The sequence below is a fragment of the Amborella trichopoda genome, chromosome 9 (genome assembly GCF_054954075.1).
Source record: "Amborella trichopoda isolate Santa Cruz 75 chromosome 9, AtrichopodaSantaCruz75HAP2 v2.0, whole genome shotgun sequence".
Classification (NCBI taxonomy): domain Eukaryota; kingdom Viridiplantae; phylum Streptophyta; class Magnoliopsida; order Amborellales; family Amborellaceae; genus Amborella; species Amborella trichopoda.
Window position 1 is genome coordinate 57,274,846 of NC_142344.1, and position 19,509 is coordinate 57,294,354.

The 19,509-nt window shown below is 34.1% G+C and overlaps 1 protein-coding gene across 2 annotated transcripts; it reads left to right on the plus strand.

Annotated features, from left to right (window-relative positions):
* The first annotated feature begins 7,971 nt into the window (after positions 1–7,971).
* Positions 7,972–19,271, plus strand: LOC18447685 (uncharacterized). Of its 2 annotated transcripts, XM_006857778.4 has the most exons (3): positions 7,972–8,226; positions 14,759–14,907; positions 18,848–19,271. In XM_006857778.4, the coding sequence occupies exons 1-3, from the start codon at positions 8,014–8,016 to the stop codon at positions 18,981–18,983; spliced, it is 498 nt and encodes a 165-aa protein (XP_006857840.1). In that variant the 5' UTR covers positions 7,972–8,013; the 3' UTR covers positions 18,984–19,271. The 2 variants fall into 2 exon arrangements, with proteins under 2 accessions (XP_006857840.1, XP_088704546.1); XM_088848420.1 differs by lacking the exon at positions 18,848–19,271 and having other exon boundaries at positions 14,759–14,911.
* The last annotated feature ends 238 nt before the right edge of the window (positions 19,272–19,509 follow it).

Consider the following 19,509-nt stretch of genomic DNA (forward strand, 5'->3'; position numbering starts at 1 on the left):
GTTTTTTGAGATTACCACTCACCCAGGCGTGATAAATCTCCACCATCCATAATGAGGTGGCTGTCTACATGGGTACCATATACCATACAATAGTGTGGTGTAGTATACTGTCTCAAAGTGCAAATATGATATCATTTATAAGATGAAAGACATTGTTCCTCAGAAGTCATAGATATTTTATTGTTGCTCTTATATTAATTACTTCATGGTTTTCAAAAGTCTTTTGGTTAGCTTTTAGGATGTTGATAGAAATATACAAATCTCATTTTTAGATGAGAACAAGTTATCCAATTTGGATTAAAAGTATCAATCTTAAAAAGGGGCACGGTTTTTACGAGTCCATGTAGAAACGAGTCACCTTTTAAAATGTATTTTTGAGATGGATTTTTGGACCTAATTTTTAAGGACATGTAATCTTTAACATGGAGATCATGAATATGAAAAAATAAATAAATATTGAAAATTAAAAATAATAATTATATTAAAAAAACATTTGAACTGTAAGTTTCAATATTTTTTAGATGGACCACCTATTTGCATCGATCTTTAAGATGGATACTTTATACCTCGGATACTGCAAATGTAGAAATGCAGTCCCTGTCGGATGAAACAATTTTCCTTGAAAAAGTGTCTAATTTGTGTGTTGTGCCTCATTGATATTTATTGATGAATTTTTTCTTCTTCCTTTTTAACCTTTTTCCTTGTGTGATTTTGTTCAATACATGTCGTGAACATTGGTAGATAAGGTGTGACGAACATAAAAACGACAATTGTGATTAATTTTGGATATTGATGGTGGAGTTAGAAAAGAGGGAATTCATTTCACCTTGAATGAGAGTAAATCATTGGTTTAACTAGTAAAATGTATTGGTTTAAGTGAGTAATCATATCCAATAGGCACAAGTTCTTTTTTATCTCATGTAATTAGAATATCTCCTATATGGTTAATTCGCATTTCAGTTAATTGAGCCCAATTCACATTCGTAATGAGGACCAGAGGTATACATGGCGAATGAGAGGGTTTGGGCGGAGACCAGTGTAATTCTTACCTTTTTTACATGGTAGTACAACACATGGGGGTAACCCCTCACTAGCTTTGCAAAAAAAGAAAAAGAAAAAACAAAGGCTAATATTTTGACTTTGGATCTTAGCATTCATATGGCTAGGGCTGAGAATTTTTCGGATCGGGTCCAAATCCACCAATATCTGTATTTGGATCCACAAAGCATAAATGTGGATTTGGATCCTTTTGGATCCATAATATTTGGATCTAGATATGGATATGAATTATATATAGCATCTAGATCTGAATCTGGATCCGGATTTGTTCCAATTTTGTATATTGTAAAAAAGTATAATTATAAAAGTTAAAATAATTATATGTTGTATATATAAAGGAAAACACTTATATAAGGTTGCAACTTTAAAATGTAGAATTACAAATGCATCTAAAAAATCCATCGGAAAAGGTTGTTTTAATGTTGAAAAAACATTCCAATTGATCATCCGGGCATCGTGATGTATGAATATGAAGAATTTTTTTTTTTTTTTTAGTTCTAGAAATAGTGCATCTTGCAACACATTATCTAAACCATCCATTTTCAAGATTTTCGTATGTTTATAGATCCCCTTGATTTTAACCATTTTTTGTGTTTAAAATTTTATAATTAGATATGAAAATAGATTTTTAGATAATCCTAAGAATTTTTTACCCAAAAATTACATGTTATAATAAAATTTGGAGGTGCGCCTTAATTGGATTGTTGAAGGTTTCAACCTTGTAGAAACCACACCCATATATAAAATAACAGATATATAAATTATAACATATATATGTGTGTGCGTGTGTGTGTATCATGTAACGACACCCTTAGAAAACCATGTTTTGGCATTTGTATGATCCCAAAATTGCATACACATTCTCTTTATCCTCATAAACAAAAACAAAAATTCAATTTGCCCTTTACATATGGTCAAAATTAGCACCCTCCAACAATGAATCTCAACCGCCCATTTGTTGAATTTCAAGATCTTGGCCTTGACAAATTCAAAATCACTTTTTTCTTTTTTGCCATTGTTAATCTAATGATGATAATGTTATGTAAAAATTTTGGGAAAAAAAAATTCCTTTTGAGGCCTATATCTAACTATCTCATTAAAATTGATGGTTTATATTAATTGGGCTAGGAAAACACTTTGAAAATAGTGCATCCTAATTTGGAAATAATAGTGCATCTTATAATGTATTTTTGGACCATAAATTTTCAAGTTTTCATAGATTTGCTCGATGCATACTATTTTTTAAGCTTTAAATTTTACAATTAGAGATGAAAATATATTTTAAGGCTATCACAAATATTTCCAGTATAGATACCACATTTCTCGACACTATTTAAAGATGCGCTTTACTTTGATTGTTTAGAGTCTCGATTTTATACAAACCACACCAATATATAAAATTACATATATTATTTAAAAAAATCAAGTTGGATCTGGATTGGATCCACTTGTACTCGAATCTTGCATGGATTACTATATGGATCTAGATTTGGATATGGATCCAAATCTTGGATCCAAATCCATATAGAATCCAAATTTCGAACCCGGTAAATTCTCAACCCTACATATAACGATGCCAAATAGTTGGGATAAAATTCGGATAAGTGATGGTATGATCTCACCATTTATAGGCATTGTCCCACATATCTATCCTCCATTCAACTCCTTGGTTTGTGTGATTGCACTCTAAAAGCCATTACCAGACATTTAGCTCGCCTAAGGGTGGAGGTGTTCTAGTTTGTTTCCTTCCCCATCTTGAGAGAGTTAGGGGGTAGTTGTTTCGCCCCAAGTTTGGCACACATGTTCTTTTGGACTTGACAAATAATATCTTCAATTTTTTTAACAAAATACCCAAAAAAATATATTTTTTGAGAGAGAATTATTTCATGAATAAGGCCCAGTTATTTGAGAAAGATTAAAATACGGGTCATCCATTTTAAGAAAGTTCAAAAGTGACCTTAGATTGAGGCCATAGGGGTTTTTGGCCCTAGATTTTATAGGTTACCGCTTTTTTTTTCCATATAAATCAATCATTTAGGTCTCATCCCAATTATTTAGGATCAGTTAATATTTGCTAAACAAATAATTTTTAAAATTTAATAAAATATTATTTTGAATTTTTCATCCCAACTATCTAGGATCAGCTAATATTTGCTACACAAATAATTTTTAAAATATAATAAAATATTATTTTGAATTTTTAAAGTTCCAGATCCAGCAGAAAAATGAACAACCTACAACCTTACCGCATTGAGTTCAAAAAACTATTTTGCAAGGTGATTGTCGGCACTTTTTTATGGGCTTCTTGTCCTGGTCAATAAGTAAATGCATTTTCAACTGAGATCTAGACATGCAAACAAATAAAAAAGTTAGCTGACTTTGTAATGGCGTAAAAATATTTCTATTACTTCCCAAAAAAATATAACTATTTCTATTAGCCATAGGATGTATATGAAACAAAAAAAAAAAAAAAAGAAGAGAGAGAGGTGTGGTTTTGCTAAAGGTTGCAACCTTAAACAATTAAATTAAGGCGCGCCTCCAAATTTTATCCTAAATGTACTTTTGGAGTAAATTTTTTTTAGGATGGCTTTAGAATTTATTTTTATCTGTAATTATAATATTCTAAATTTTAAGAATGGTTCAAATCATGTAGACTTATAAACACATGAAAATCTTGAAAATGGACGGTTGAGATAAACACGCGAAATCTTTTTTTTTTTTTTTTTTTCATATTTGTACATCTCAATGTTGAGATAATCAATTAGAAAGTTTTCTAACAACCTTTTATGATGGATTTTTGAGGTACATTTTAATTCTGGTTGCAACGTTATAAAAACTTTTTCCATAATAGTGGGCTCTAGAAAAAATTGTGCACAAATGGGGAAGAATTTGTGTACAATTGCATTTATAAAATTAGGCTGTTGTTTTAAATGTCACATACCCACCTACACTAACTGGAGCCTTGCATGATTGTTTAATGGTTGATTGAATTTATTATGGTGCCTAGCTGGTGATGCTTCTAGATATAAATACATATACTGATCTATTGGCATATATTCCTTTCATTCAAATAAATTATTATTGTCCATAGCAAATAATTTACAACTTCAAATATGCTATAAGCTATAGGGAAAGGTTTCTATGCTTTCTCTACAGCATAGAAGTTCTATCTTCTCCCTACCATCCAGCCGTTCAATTTTGATCAAGAGAGCCATTCACAGTTTGATCTTAAATTTGACGTCTCAAAGTATTTTATTTTTAGTTTTTTTATATGAATTGTATGAATATGAAATTTGGTATGTGCCACCTTCTTATTATGGCGCACTTATAAAAAATATTAAAAATAAATTTTTGATAAAATATAATGACCAAAATACCCCTTAAAACTTTTAGAAGTATTTTGGTCATTTTATTTTGTTGAAAAAATATTTTTTATATTTTCGTTAGTGCGAGTTTAATAGAGGAATGAATGTCCAAAATTTAGTGTTAAAATAGTTTATGGAAAAAAAATTAAAAATAAAATATTGTAGAGACATGACATTGCGATTGGGGCAATCTTAGCCCTCCATTCAAAATGGACGGTTGGATAAGGGGGAGGATAGAACTTTGATACTGCAGGGGAAGCAGGAAAAACTTGCCCTAAGCTATAAACCTATCTTACGATGAAAGAAATATTTGTGTCCGTGTTAGACAAAATGAAACACCAATACCGAAATTAGCAAAAAGATATGACATGTCTGTACATCGTTTAAATAAAAAACAGTCTTTTTCTTTCTACACAATGCATCATATGGATAAAGTTGGAGGTGGGATATTCGATGACACTCCAATACTTTTATTATGAGGGTTCAACAAAAAATAAATTAATAAAAAATATCTAAATTTCTAAGTGTCATACATAAATGTCATATCTTAACTTATCGCTAAAAATTACAAACACGTATCCAAGTTGCATTGCTCTGAACTTGTCGAGCATCGATGGTGTATTGTAACATTAAAGCCCATGTTTCATTTTTTTGTAGTAATAATCATGGTATTGTCGAGCATCTTTGTTTCTCATTAGTTACAAGGAATTAATTAAGGAAAAAGTTTACATCAGGTTGTAACATTAAATTGTAGAATTATGGTGCACATTAAAAATCTACTAGAAAAGACTATTTTAATGTTGAAAAAAACTCTATTGATTATCTTGATATCGATATAAAAAGGAAAAAAAAAAATTTAGGTCCTAAAAATAGTGCATTTTGTAATGCATTATCTGAACCGTCTATTTTTAAGATTTTCATAGGTTTATAGATTTCCTTGATCTAAAATTGTATAATTAGATGTGAAACTAGATTCTCAAGTTATCCTGATAATATTTTACTTCAAAATTTCATCATATGATAAATTTTGAAGGTGCGCATTACTTTGATTGTTTAAGGTTGCAACCTTATGCAAGCAATACCCATTGGCTTATATCTATTAATGGGCATTTTGTTTTTATTTTAACCAAAATTATTTGTTTGGGTTCTTTCAACCAATATGATAATTGGGAAAATTGACAAAAATACCAAAGAATTAAAGAAATTAACATTCCTTAAAAAGAAAAAAACAATAGGAAGTGAAATTTGGTATATTTCACAAAGGAATGGAGTTTTCTATATATTTAAAAATTAAAGGGAATATCATTAAAACAGCCAAAGCCAAAAAAATAAAAATAATTATAGGTCGTCGTAAAGTCCACTAATTTATCATCTAATTGCTTACTTTATGAAAAGATCATTTTCACTCAATTAGCCCTTGAACTATTTTCCGTAGTTATGAATACTGAACTGGATAATCTGGTCCGATTGGTTTGACCATCAACTGGTGGTGCATTTGCTGGTCCAATCTAAAGCAAAAAAAATAAATTGAAAACCAATCAAAGGTAATTTGCTGGTCCAATCTAAAGCAAAAAAAATAAATTGAAAACCAATCAAAAATAATATTTGACTGACTTTGGACGATTGGGTTGATTGATTTTTACCGATCGAACTCGCTAAACAAAGATGGTTATTTTTTAATATGGTCTACATTATTTATATGTTAAAATAAACAAGGCATTTTTACAAAATATAATTTACATTGCTATATTGTTAAAATACTCAAAAGGAAAAGTTTATATAGAGCCTAAACAGTCAAATTAGAGCCCACCTCGAAAATTTTGCTACAAGAGGCTGTTTTTGATTTCCAAATATTTTCAAATTGATCGTCTCAACATCAAGATGCATGGACATGAGAACAAAATAGATTTCAAATTTTGGAAATAGTGCATCTTGTAATACATTTTTGGACCATCAAATTTCAAGAATTTCAAATGTTCATAGATCTGCTCGTTCTACACTATTTTTGAAGCTTTAAAATTTATACTTAAAGATAAAAAATATATTTTAAAGCTGTCACAAAGATTTTCAATATTGAAACCACATTTTTTGATAATATTTGAAGATGAGCTCTAATTCGATGGTTTAGAGCTTGGGCTCTATACAAACCTCACCCATAATTAAAACACCATTGATCTAGATAGGGGATCATAAACCAAGACGGATACTTTGATAATATAATCACATTTAATAGGCCCAAATGATGCAAATGTCCTAGGTAGCTTAGGGTTCCAAAGCTAAAGTGCATTTACTTTCACTCTTAATTCTTGTTTTGGGTTAGGAACATGGAAGAAGTAAATCACTTACATCATTAGGGTCAAGTGTATTGGCCCGAGCAAAATGACACAAATCACTGCTATGTATTTCAATTTCCAAATTCGAAATGTGTTATTCATTAAAGTTGCTTGTTTCAGATTCCCAATTCGAAATACTGAACAATATTTTAAAAAGGGTGAACAATCAAATTAGAGCCTACATGTTAAGAAAATGTGGTTTCAATACCATAAATCTTTGAGATAGCCTTAAAATATATTATCATGTTTATTTATAAAGTTTAAAGCTTAAAAAATTATGTTGATCAATAGATCTATGAAAACTTGAAAATCTTGAAAATTGATGGTAAAAAAATGTGTTACGAGATACACTATTTTCAAAACTTGAAATCCATTTTTTTTCATGTCCATGCATCTTGATGTCGAGATGATCAATTTGAGGATATTTGAGCATCAAAACAACCTATTCTAGTGAAATTTTTGAGGTAGGGTCTAATTTGATTGTTTAGAGCCTTGGCTCTATATAAACATTTCCCTTTTAAAAATGTGGGACCACCCATATCTAGCTGGAACACTAAAATACCCCATGGTCAATATATTCTCCTAACTCAAACTAAATGAATTAGGAAAAAAATATACGTTTGATTGTTTATGCTTTATCCTTGTAATAAAAGTTATGTGCGTTTGTACAAAATAAAACAAGCTGGTATTGTAAATAGATGCCCTATATACCCTAAAATTGGCTTATAAAACCTTTCCCCACCTGATAAATAACAACAAAAAGAAGTAACTAATTAATGGTCACTTTATCAAAATATTCATTCCCCATATGATAAATAAAAAAAAAAGAAAAAGAAGTAACTAATTAATGGTTACTTTATCAAAATATTCGTTAGAGATGAATTGTTTAAAACTTTGCAATTTCGCAACTATTCCAATGCCATTCCATGAGTTTTTTCATGAGTATTTTGAAATTAAATAAAAAATGTAAATAAAGCTTTAAATTATTCATCTCGTATTGGTCATTTGATAAATTTTCATTAATAAACAAATAAAAAACTTAATTACTTGCTCTCGCTCTCTCTTCCGCCATTAAATGTCTCTCTACAAAAGTACAAATATTTTATCATTCTATAATTGATTCTATAAGCAGTTTCCAGTTTCGTAATCCTTCTCTCTCCTCGTAAACTCTCCGCCATTAATCTCTCTCTTTCTATAAGTAAGCGAAAAGGGAAAGGGTGGGAATTTAGGAGAAGAAGGTAAAAGGATCGCCATTAATGGTGGATGGGTTCAGCTTTTCGGGTATGGGGAACCTGTATGTGCAGGCCGTGCCCCCTCCGGATCTCAATAAGAACACGGAGTGGTTTATGTACCCTGGTGTGTGGACCATCTACATTCTCATACTCTTCTTCGCATGGCTCATAGTCCTTTCCGTCTTTGGGTGCTCTGCAGGCATGGCCTGGACCATCGTCAATCTCTCCCATTTTGCTGTAATCCCTAGCCCCTACTCTCTCTCTCTGGTTTTTGCTGAATTTGTTTATTTTTGTTGATTCTGGAGGTCTATTATCGTGGATCTGGATTACAATGGTGTTGATACTTAATTGGTTTGGTTGATTGGGGTTTAGGTTTTTTGATCTCGGGTCATTAGATCAATATGTGAGGATTTTTTCATTCGTTTAATTTGTGATTCAAAATCAATAGAATGTTTCTTCATCTTTTAGAGCACAGGGGAGTTGTTCTAGTTATTTATACAGCGCAGGGGAATTGCTCTAGTTATTTATACAATTGATCAAACATTTTCCCTGCAAATGCCTCTGGGAATCTTTCCATTTTCGCTCACCAGAATTTATCAAACATTTCCCTGAATCTTTCCATTTTCGCTCACCAGAATTGATCATGCCTCCTGGAACACATGCACACACACCATTTCTATTTCTATATATATATATATATATATATATACACACACACACACTCTTTTGAAGCTATGTTTTTGTTTTTAGATTCTGGTACTAATTGCTGTTTATGTGAATGATTTTGGGGTTCCCTTCTTTGTTTGTTCCTTTGGCCTCTCTGTCTATCATTGTTTACTTGAATTACAACATGTTCTGCATCTTTTACTCTTGATCACCAAATTTCTCACAGAATGAATAAATAACATAACTTCACATCGTAGAATACTTGATTGGCTGCTAAATAAATAGTTGATTGGACTTCTAGAATGAGGTTTGCTATGTGATTTGCTGAATATTATTTGGTTTTTGGCATATGGTCACTCCTGCTCGAACCTATAATTATATGCATTTTTTTCCAGTTTTCTAGTATCTAAAAGGTAGTCATTTACCCCATAAAAGAAAAATCGAAAATCTAAAGGGAAGTCCTTTATGTGACTTGGTTTTTGATAGCTTGGAAATCTTGTGAAAATGTCAGAACTCTAGGCACCTTATTATACACATAAACCATTTCTCCTGTCTTTAATAGCTGTGTTCTGCTTTCAAGAAGGTATTATGACTGGTAAGTGTAAAGGGTGAAACTTACTGATCAAAGGGTGAACCTGTTGTATGCACTTTATCTTACTTCTCCTCAATATGTTCTATCTTCTCTTATGTAAAATAAAAAAAATGAGATTTTCTGAGTTAAAGAAAATGAGGTGTTTATATAATCTCCTCTTATCATAAGAAGTAGTTGTCTAATAGGAATGTTACAGTTTCGTAGTTGAAGATTTTAATGCTACAAACCCCAACCCCACCTTCTCATATGCCCAAGCATTGGGAAGAAGTTGCATATTCTATTGGAGTTTGACATGGGTGGATTGATACTTGTGGAGGCTATTCTTGTTGTCATGACCTGTCTTCAGAAGCAATGGAGATGGCTTCATCTTAATATGGAACTAGGCATCAGAGAGCTAGAAATGAATAGGAGAAACCTTTGAACAATATTATCAAATGCAGGACACAGACTCGATGTGGCCAGGGGACTGATGCATTGCGCGGCTCAATGCGGTCCAGATGCAGGTGTGTCACCTTTGATGTCATCAATAAATTTTAAAAGTATTAAAATGTAAAATACGAGAATACAATAAAAAATAAATTTGTGATTCATATGATAGTAGGAATTTTGATTTAGTATCTTCAATGATATAGTTGCTGTCTGAGTTGCCTGATACCCTGATAGCAATCTAATACGAGTAGCATGTAAAATGAAGTAGTCCATTCCATCTCATTCATTAAATTAAATAAATAAAACTCAAAATGCCGAATAAGTCATGACAAAACATCCAAAGACCAAAAGTACTTACACAATCACAAGTACATACTGTATAACCTCCAAACCCCAAAAACAAGTGCTTGGCATATAATAGAAAAGATACATTCAATGTCGCGTCTCTCAACTCTTAATCAGATAAAGTCATATAATGATCCATCACATTCATCTTTCACATCCAAACCTGTGGCTATAGAGCCATCATCATAACTGTCATTGCCCCCTTTTACATGTCCTTCTTCCTCCTCAGTCTCCTCCTAGATCTTTGGAATTGATGTTACTTATCTTAACCAATGCTGATTAAATTTTTATTTTTCTACAATCTATGTTGTAGAAAATTGAAAACCAAGCAAATAAAGACTCGCTCAAATGTGCTCTAGTTATGCTTGCAAGTGGATGCATTGCATGAGAGTCTTAACACCCCTAGAAAGACATTGAAGCTTTGGTGTCTCGCTCCTATATGATGCCCGTCACTTATCAGCATTACGATCTATGTTTTAGAAAATTGAAAACCAAGCAAATAATGGCTCGCTCAAATGCGCTCTAGTTGTGGTGGCAACTGGATGCATTGCATGTGAGTTTCAACACCCCTAGAAAGGCATTGAAGATTTGGTGTCTTGCTCCTATATGATGCCTGCCACTTAGCAGTATATACTATTTTATATATTTTATACAACTATGCAAATAAAACAAAGTGAAGAAGAATCAAATGAGTCAACAAAATTTGACTGTATCTCAAACTTCAAAGTTCAAAATATGCATTTTTTTACCTAGTTGTGTAGTATCCATGTTCTAAATTGTGATATCTCATTCAAAGCTCCCTAATGCATACTTGAACTTGATCAACTCATTACTTTGGTTCCGATCTTGTATAGTCAGATAAGGATCCACTTCTCAAGTACATCTAAGAACCCTCCATTTATTGTACAATTTGATTTAATGGCCAAATGCTCATGGTGAAGATGGATTAAAAAAGTAACCAGTTGTATGGAGGGGCCAATGAAGCTGGGCATCCCATCTCCTATCCACAAATTTATTTGGTGTTATCATTCTTTAAAACCATTTTGGTCTCTTCTTTCATCCTAATTTTTGCCGCATGTATGCCACACATGGCGGGATTTACTTCACCATCAACCAATCATACCACAATCATTGAAGTATGTGAGACATCCAATGCAATGTAGACTTGGGCCCAAAATGATGTATTTAGCACAATGTGCTCCAATGCTCTTCCATCTTGATGCCTTGACCACTTACATCTAGTCCACTTCCTTGAACTGAAAATTCTCCTTAAGGGGCATCTTTGTACTTGCATAGGCTTTCAAGAGTGAGATATGTTGTAGCAAATCTAATGACTCCTACTTTGACTCTCTCTCTTTTCTTTGTAAATTCCCACATCATGCTTTGGACTTGGGTATAACTACCGATGAAACCGATGATAGACTTAGCTTTTGTGATTGCCTCTTTAACCCCAGATGTCTTTGCTATGTCATGGGGCACCATTGTCAGTGACACTTTGTATCATATGCTTTTCTCCAACAAAATCTATAGTCTCATCTATCAACCCACACAAGTAAGTTGCATCATATGCCTTTTTTGATGCAGCAATAGATTTCATTTAAGGGACAATTGGCCAGAAAATTAATACATTTCCTAGACCTGACATTAGGCCATTCACCATTCCTCACACATAATGGTCACCCCATACTCTTCCTTCCCTTTGCCTTGAGAACTCAAATTTTTATTTTTTTCACATATTTCATGCATCCTTCAGAAAGAGCTCCTTAAGCTCATGAAAGGAAGGGGTTTGTGCCCGGGGCCAAATGGCCTAAATACCTAGATCATAACCTTGAAGTAATCGAGGCCTGTAGAATCGAAATGAACATTGGCTTGGTAAACCACTTAGCAATGTAAATCACTTATCCTCTACAACAACCTTGGCGTTAGGGTGTAAACTGCATCTATTGGCCCCTTGGGGAGAGGTCTTTATTGCCTAATGTTACATCCAATATTTATAACCCTCTGTGACTCCATGCATCCTACTTCAGATACATCTTCTTCACCATCAACTAGATGAATTTGATTAACAAATATCTTTATTTTATTGCTCTATTTCTCTCTCTCTCTCAATTTTTTTTGTCTATTTAGACATACACTAATCTCTCTTCTAATATCATTGGTTGTTTGAGGGTGATGCCCTTACATTCCCGATAATACCGACAATATGTTCATTTTGCCAGAAAACAACCCCCTATAAGCTTTCCCTTATAGGGTGCAAAAAACGCTACCTTGATCCTTAGGGCTATTGAGTTTAGAATACTTCCATACTGGATCTTTGTCGCTCAACGAAGATGAAGACATTGTTCCCAAAAACTGTAAATGAGACTCACCAGAAAATGATCCTAGGTTCCGAGCTTCCAATGCCAAACCAAATTCAAAAGAAATTTCCATTCTAGGTTTGATCTCCTTGTCCTTGAGACCTTCAGCCAAAAACCTCAAAAACACCCAAGACAACCTTAAATGATCACATGAAGAATCCCCAAGAATTTTCAAAAACTTTGGAGTTGTTTTGGATTTCATTCTCTCGGTTTAAATCCCCTTAGGACCATGCAAAAATGGTTCTAAAAGGCTTTTTTTGGTTGGGGGGGGGGAGGGGGGGGTGTTTGTGGTTTGTTATATTGCCCTGCTAGGGTATGTTTCCTCCCATGTGCATTGGACCACATATGCGGGCGCATTGTGCTTGATGTAATGCATCTTTATGTGAGGGTGATACCCTGCTTTTACGAGCCTGTCACCAAATCCTGCAAATGTGGGGTGCTGCTCGTGCCTTAGAGTGCATCCACATTGAGGTTGCCGCATAAAGCACTTTTGATAACACGGCCTTTGGTGCATTTGAATATTTCAGCAGCAATAGAATCTCATACTAGCTATTTTAGAGGTGAAAATGAAACTAAAGTTCTTGTGCCTTTAATTGTTGAGAGACTGCACTCCAAGGGACTAGAGGATCATATAGTTCCAATCACGCTTGTCAAATTCATTTTGTTTTTTACCATAGGTAGTAATAGTAGAAGTCTCATACTTGCTAATTTAGAGGTGAAAATGAGCGCTAAAGTTCTTCGGTGTTTTGATTGTTGAGAGATTGCACTCTTAAGGGATTAGAGGATCTTATAGTTCCAAATTAGAGGATCTTATAGCTCCAATCAAGCTGGTCAAATTCACTTTAGTTTTATTGCCAAAGGGGCCTGGATGATTAGACTCTGGCCTTTAAGCCGAAACAAAGGGTTGAAAGAACCTTTTACCCTGTTTTTCACCCATTTGGATGAGTGCTACGTGATGGATGATAGGCTTGTTTGTTAGTCTTTCATTCATTTTTTTCTCTTTCGTGTTATAGGCAATTTGTGCAGGGTCATGACTTTATCCCGTGCCGCCCCTTCAAAAAATGGAGTGGTTCAATGGGGACAAGGCTTATTGCTGCCAATATCTAATAATCCAATTTCTCCAAAATTGAAGTTGCTCAACTTTCATGCATGTTGTTGGAAAAGTTCAGCAACTAGGGACCCACGACCCACATAAAGCATAATAATGAATTTTAAGTATTGCTGCAAGTTTTTATCTTTTTAATTGGTAAAAGCATACAGAAAAATTGGTTGATTTTCTATTTTCTTTCTTGTTAGGTTGATTTAGTGACTGCCGTGGTTCACGAATGTGAATGCAGAATTGTGCATGGTGCATTCTTTTAGTTGTAATGGTAGATGAATCATTCTAGTGAATATTTAAGTAACTAGAATTGAAGTACCTCATAAAAAATTAATTTATTTTACAAACCCAAACATTTCCTTGGTTTTCTTTTATTCCCATATTTGTTCAACATTTCAATTGAAAACCTTGAATCTCCTAAATAGGCAGAATCTTTAAAGCACTTTCTTTCCTCTGCCAAAGGAAAAAAGGTTCTCTTATGAATTTCCTGACATTGTTGAATTCTTCATTCCATTCCAATCAGATCACTTTTGTTGATTGCTTAGAGTTAACCCCTATTTATTTTATGTATTCTCTTACTTTGTTGGTTCCTTTTACCTCTTTTTTTATTTTATTTTTTTTGTTTGATTGTGGAACTGTATTGGATTAAATAATGTGATCTATGGACATCTTACATGGAGTTTTGACTTGATACTAGAACTATGTTTGTGGAACATATGATCAGTTGAATACTCCGCTTTTTGCAGTCCATATAGAATAAGTAGCATGCTTGTGGAACATATTTTGCAGTCAATACTAAGCTTATAATAGTGCACAAATAGTTTTAGCTTTCACTCTCAGCACCATACTATGAGGGATGTGCATTTGGTTGATGGAATTTGTTTAACTACTAGTTGGATTGGGCAAGCGCAAGAGATGTCTATAGGTGTTTGTAGATTAACTTGATTGGTTGAGGCCTTCCCGACATATGTATGACCATGTTCCTTATCATGATCAGTGATGTGGGTGTTCAGCGTCTATGATGTAATATCAACATTGGAACATATCTTTTAATTACAATGTCATACAGAAGATTTTTTTTTTCCTAATGTTGTTCTTGTGTGGTTCATTATCTTGGAGGACGTGAAATCTTTTTAAAATGTGTAAGCTGCTTATTTCTGTAATGATTATTTACTATTTTTACCGTAGAAATTTGAAGAAACTCTGGATAAGTCATTATTCTAGTAGTTGAATTATTTTAATAGCTTTCTACAATTTCATGAGATTTATAGTATTTTTCAGGTTACATACCGCTGTTTCCACTGGCAGAAGGGAACTCCTTTTGCAGAAGATCAGGGTATTTATAATGCTTTGACTTGGTGGGAGCAGATGGACAATGGGAAGCAGCTTACTCGGAATAGGAAATTTCTGATGGTGGTTCCGGTGGTGTTGTGAGTTTAACAATCCTTATCTGCTAAATATGCTTATGATTTCGCTAAGAGAAAATTATCAAAAGGTTTTGTTTACATGTCTTATTGTTCATGCATTTGAAATATATAATTACTTATCCAAGTTCCTCTCTATGTTGTTGGTTTTCTGTGCAAATCTTTTAAAAGCTTATAGTTGGCCTAGGCATTTGCTTTTTATGGCGTGAAGAATATAATCTTAAATGAGTTAGGGAAATTCAGCATGAGTTTCTTGTACAGTAATTAAAAAATGAGATAGAAAATGAGAAAGGAAGTTCAGCAACTAATTTAAAACAATAAACAATGAAAAGACTATTACTACATTTTCCATTTCTGAATTGCCATCTTTTCATTATAAGAAAAGAAACCATGTTAATGTAAAACAGCTTACCAATTCCCAAAAAATGATGATGCACCACACACATTTTTCAAGCATTACCTGTGTACAAGTTACATATATCGAATTGGATTGGAACCTCACATGTGTTAGGAAACATGATTTGTTGGATAAACTAGGGCGACAAAAGAACTCAGCATGTAGAAGTGCTCACACACTCATGTAGCATTTATTTAGAGTTTTATTGAAAATGGTTGTGTTAAGGTTGGTTATTTGGAGCAAACTTAAGTTGACTAATTGGAAAGGCAAATTACTTTTGGTTGGGAAATGTTACCGGGTAGAGGACTTAGAAAGGAAATCCAACCAACGTAAGTAGGTGTGGTTTTATAAATATGAATTGATGTTTGCTCATGTCAAATGGTTCTGTTGCATTCATTTGACGAATAAATTTTTGTCTGAGCTACAAGGAGCTATTTTTGCCAGAATCCGATGACATTTATTGGTTTATAAATGCTTTGCTATTATAAGGATTCTTATATGATATAATGATGACGCCTGAGTTTGAGGTCATGTATTTCAACTAGTTATTAGTTTGTGCCAAGGAGAGTTCCTTTCTCCAACTTATCCCCTTGGGACCCTTGAGTTTTTATAGTTGAGAAAAGATGCATATGACAGGAAGTTTCACGTACTATGACTGAGATGTTTTAAAATGTGACTTTTTATATTGTGGTAAAAGTTCCTGTATTTAGTTTGAAGCTGTAGTGGTAAAATATCCTTGAGCCAGAAATATTTCCTTTAGCTTCTATTCGACTTTTATGAAGTCGCCAAACATATTAACTATTTCAGTTTTCCTGGGTTTAAAATATATGGGGAAGCGAATGCTTCAAAGAACTGGCTAGGGGGTCATCGCCTACTGCATTAAGCCCCGAGGGATTTTATCCCGTTTAGTAACTGGATATATCTGTATGAACTTCTTGTTGTAAGTGTTGCTTTCTCCTTTTAAGATTTCTTGCCTAGACCGTTATTTGTTTTTTGAAGTGTTTTTACTCTACCTCAACCCCTCTATTGATACCAATAATCCTTTGGTTATGAAATTGCATTAAATCCTTGGTATTGCATTTCTTTAGCTCATCAGCTAGCAGGGCCCTTTAAGTCGGTAGACCTCTTGGTGTGGATTATGTGGTTGCAAAAGAGGCATCGTTTGTAGATGGTGTTGTTGTTTGGGGAGTGAGCTGGTGGCATGACTGAAGGATAATATTTATGAGACATTAGAGGCTCTAATGGCCAGTAAGGAGGGCTAAAGAATGGGGGAGAGTAGGGTCCTTTCATTAGTGTAAATTCAATATCAAACCTCAAATGACAGGATGTCCTGATCGTTTTGACTATTTGATGAGACTTATGAATGGAAGTGAAGTCCATAAGAAGTCAATGTAAGAAAGAGCTATAATGGAGAAGTCTCCCCACCCAGATCTAGGCCCATACCCTGCCAGTTCCAGGTTTGTCGGACCTGGATCCAGACCCCCTCCCCAGATCAGCGGTCATATCCAAATTATTATAACATAAATTTTATATATAATATATGTCTGTGGGTCCGTTTGACCTTGACCTAGACTTGGATCCGACCTGTATATGTCCGGGCTGGACCTGGTCAGGTCCAGGTGTGTTGGACCTGGACACAACCAGCCAGGTCAACTTTTAGGTCCCGACTGAGACCCGAATCGAGATGCCTGGTTGACCCAACTTGTTTAGCAACCTTATTGTGGACCTTTTTAATTTGGTTCTTGTCCTTAAGATTTACATCTCCCTTGCATTGAGTGGCTTCGACCTTGCCTCAGGACACTCAAAACTGCTTTATGCATTGGAACTTTTATCGTCTCATATTCCATTCATTGCATGCATACTCAGATACAAATCCCCACCTCCTTAATGTACTAGAGATTTCAAGACTTGTTTTTGTTCGTTTCACTGTATTTTTTTTCTTGTCTGGTTTAAAATCATTGTGCTTGATTTTTTTTTTTTGGGGGTAATTCAGTGGGGAAGACAAGCCCCTACCCGTTTTTCAAATAGATTACGTAGGTGTCAGTGGGTGGTGTTAGTGGGATTGGAAACCACAACATGGTTACTAGGTTTGTGGGTGCTACAACAACAACCCAGCCCCCTGTAATTAACAATTGATATGCTTAGCTGGAAAATAAAAGAAAAAAAAGGCAAAAAAGACAACCAATATTCATAGTATGTTATTCACATTCCACAATATCACTGTATGCTGGTCATCCTATAGAAGTGTGGATGTTTGTTGTCTCAGTTATTTGATTCTGTATTAGTGGATAGTAATTTGGGTATTCCACTATTGTTATGGGGTTTAGGGCCGAAGCCACTCCCTCAGGGTCTGAAAAATGAGAGCTCCAAACTTCGCTATGGGTTGAAGTTATTTTGTACCCTGATTTTTTTTCCTTAATAATGATAAGAAACCCTGAATTGGGACTTCTCAAAGTGAGCCTTCTGTAAGAGTAATTAATTGCTTATATGCCTGTGGAATGTGTTATAAAATTGTGTGAGGAGCGAAGGATACTTATAAAAGAGAAGCAAAAATTACGGATCAAAACCAAAATAGTGCAAAATATAAAAGGACAAATCAAATTGCAGAAAAGAGATTGGAAAAATGTAAGAGCTGGATGAAAAGTTAATTATGTGGTGGGCATGACTTAATAGCTCGTGTGCTACAATCAAAACCCAAATTTCCAGTTTCTAGAAATGAACAAGTCCACTTCAAGAATCAGCAAATCGAACATTACCCCTTTATAAGCAATGTTCAAAATTAAGCAAAAAAGCAATGTTTAAGAAAAAGGGAAATTCTGGCCCATATCCTTCTAAAGATCCATTATTATAGGACTCCTTCCCAGTTTTTTTTATTCTAAATAGGGTTACGGCTTGGATGATGAATCTCTCTCTCTATCTCTCTCTCTATCTCTCTCTATCTCTCTCTTTCTTTCCCTTTTTATTTATTTATTTATTTAAGTTCTCCCCAAATGCCAACACTCTAGACCTCAAAGGTCTCAAATGACTCAGTGCTGAACAATTCTTTTACTATGACTTGGGACCCTCGAGTTCTTTTAATTGACCTCAGACCGTAAAGATCCAAAGTCAAATTTTTTTTTTGGATTGATTTTGGACCGTTAGAAGTTAAGGTTTTTTGTTTTTATTTTTATTTTTATTTAATTGTGACTTCGGACCTTCATGTCCGAATTCAAGTTTATCAAAATGATTTTGTATCTTCAAGGTCCTCATTTTGACAAGGCTCGACATGGACTTTGAAGATCCAAAGTCACCTCTGTTTTCTTTTTCTTTTTTTCCCCTTATAAAATGTGCCTTTGGAATTATCTTCTCACTTTGCACCTTGGAGGTATAGAGTGGCTTGAATTTTGGGAAAAATAAAATAAGGGAAAAAGTGGTATTAACGTAAGAAAAAACAAAATTTTGGTGGATTTTTATAATAATGGTACTCTAAGGGGACGTGAGTGTAAATTTATCTGAAAAGTAATCCTTTTTTGTCTAAATTACATGGCTTTGATTTACTGTGAATCACAGGTACTTGATTGCTTCTCATACGACAGATTACCGGAACCCTTGGCTTCTTCTCAACACAATTGCTGTCTTTGTGCTGGTCATTGCAAAATTTCCTAACATGCATAAAGTTCGCATATTTGGTATCAATGCAGAGTGAGCAAAGGCTCTCTGGTCATTTCCTTTGAAATATGTTGATTCCCTGTACAGGAAAAGTGGTATCTGAGAATTGCCTTTTTTTCAGTGGGGAAATGGGCTTTGGTTCCATTGGGAGTGGGGGTTGAATCTGTGTTTTTGAAATGATTTTTGTAAGAAATAGTGCTTGCTTGTGCAGGGTTGGCAATCTGTTCTGCCTCATAAGAGGACATGTACAAGTATTGATGTTCTCTTTCCTCCAGGTTACTAGACACATAAGAATTGCGAAGTAAAGAACCGTTATCTTCTGTCTCGTGGAGTTTTGAGTTTAATTTTCTCTTCTTGGCTTATTTTGCATTTATCAAAATATTGAGCTCACCTGGGTTTAGGCAAATGCCTGCTATGATCTTCTGATTACTTGTTAGAATCAGTGTTGTCAATTCGCTTTGCATCGGCTAAAGAGGCAAGCCTTTGGATTTTAGGCTTAGATCGAAGCGAAGGTTAGTGCTGCCGCTTAGGTCAGATTTGGGTGCCACTTCAAGATGTTTCGG

Excerpts from the sequence above, each read along its gene's own strand:
- LOC18447685 (XM_006857778.4), top strand. The coding sequence starts at position 8,014 with ATGGTGGATGGGTTCAGCTTTTCGGGTATGGGGAACCTGTATGTGCAG. Across the intron at positions 8,227-14,758 it reads TCAATCTCTCCCATTTTGCT|GTTACATACCGCTGTTTCCA; the intron begins GTAATCCCTAGC and ends AGTATTTTTCAG. Across the intron at positions 14,908-18,847 it reads ATGGTGGTTCCGGTGGTGTT|GTACTTGATTGCTTCTCATA; the intron begins GTGAGTTTAACA and ends TGTGAATCACAG.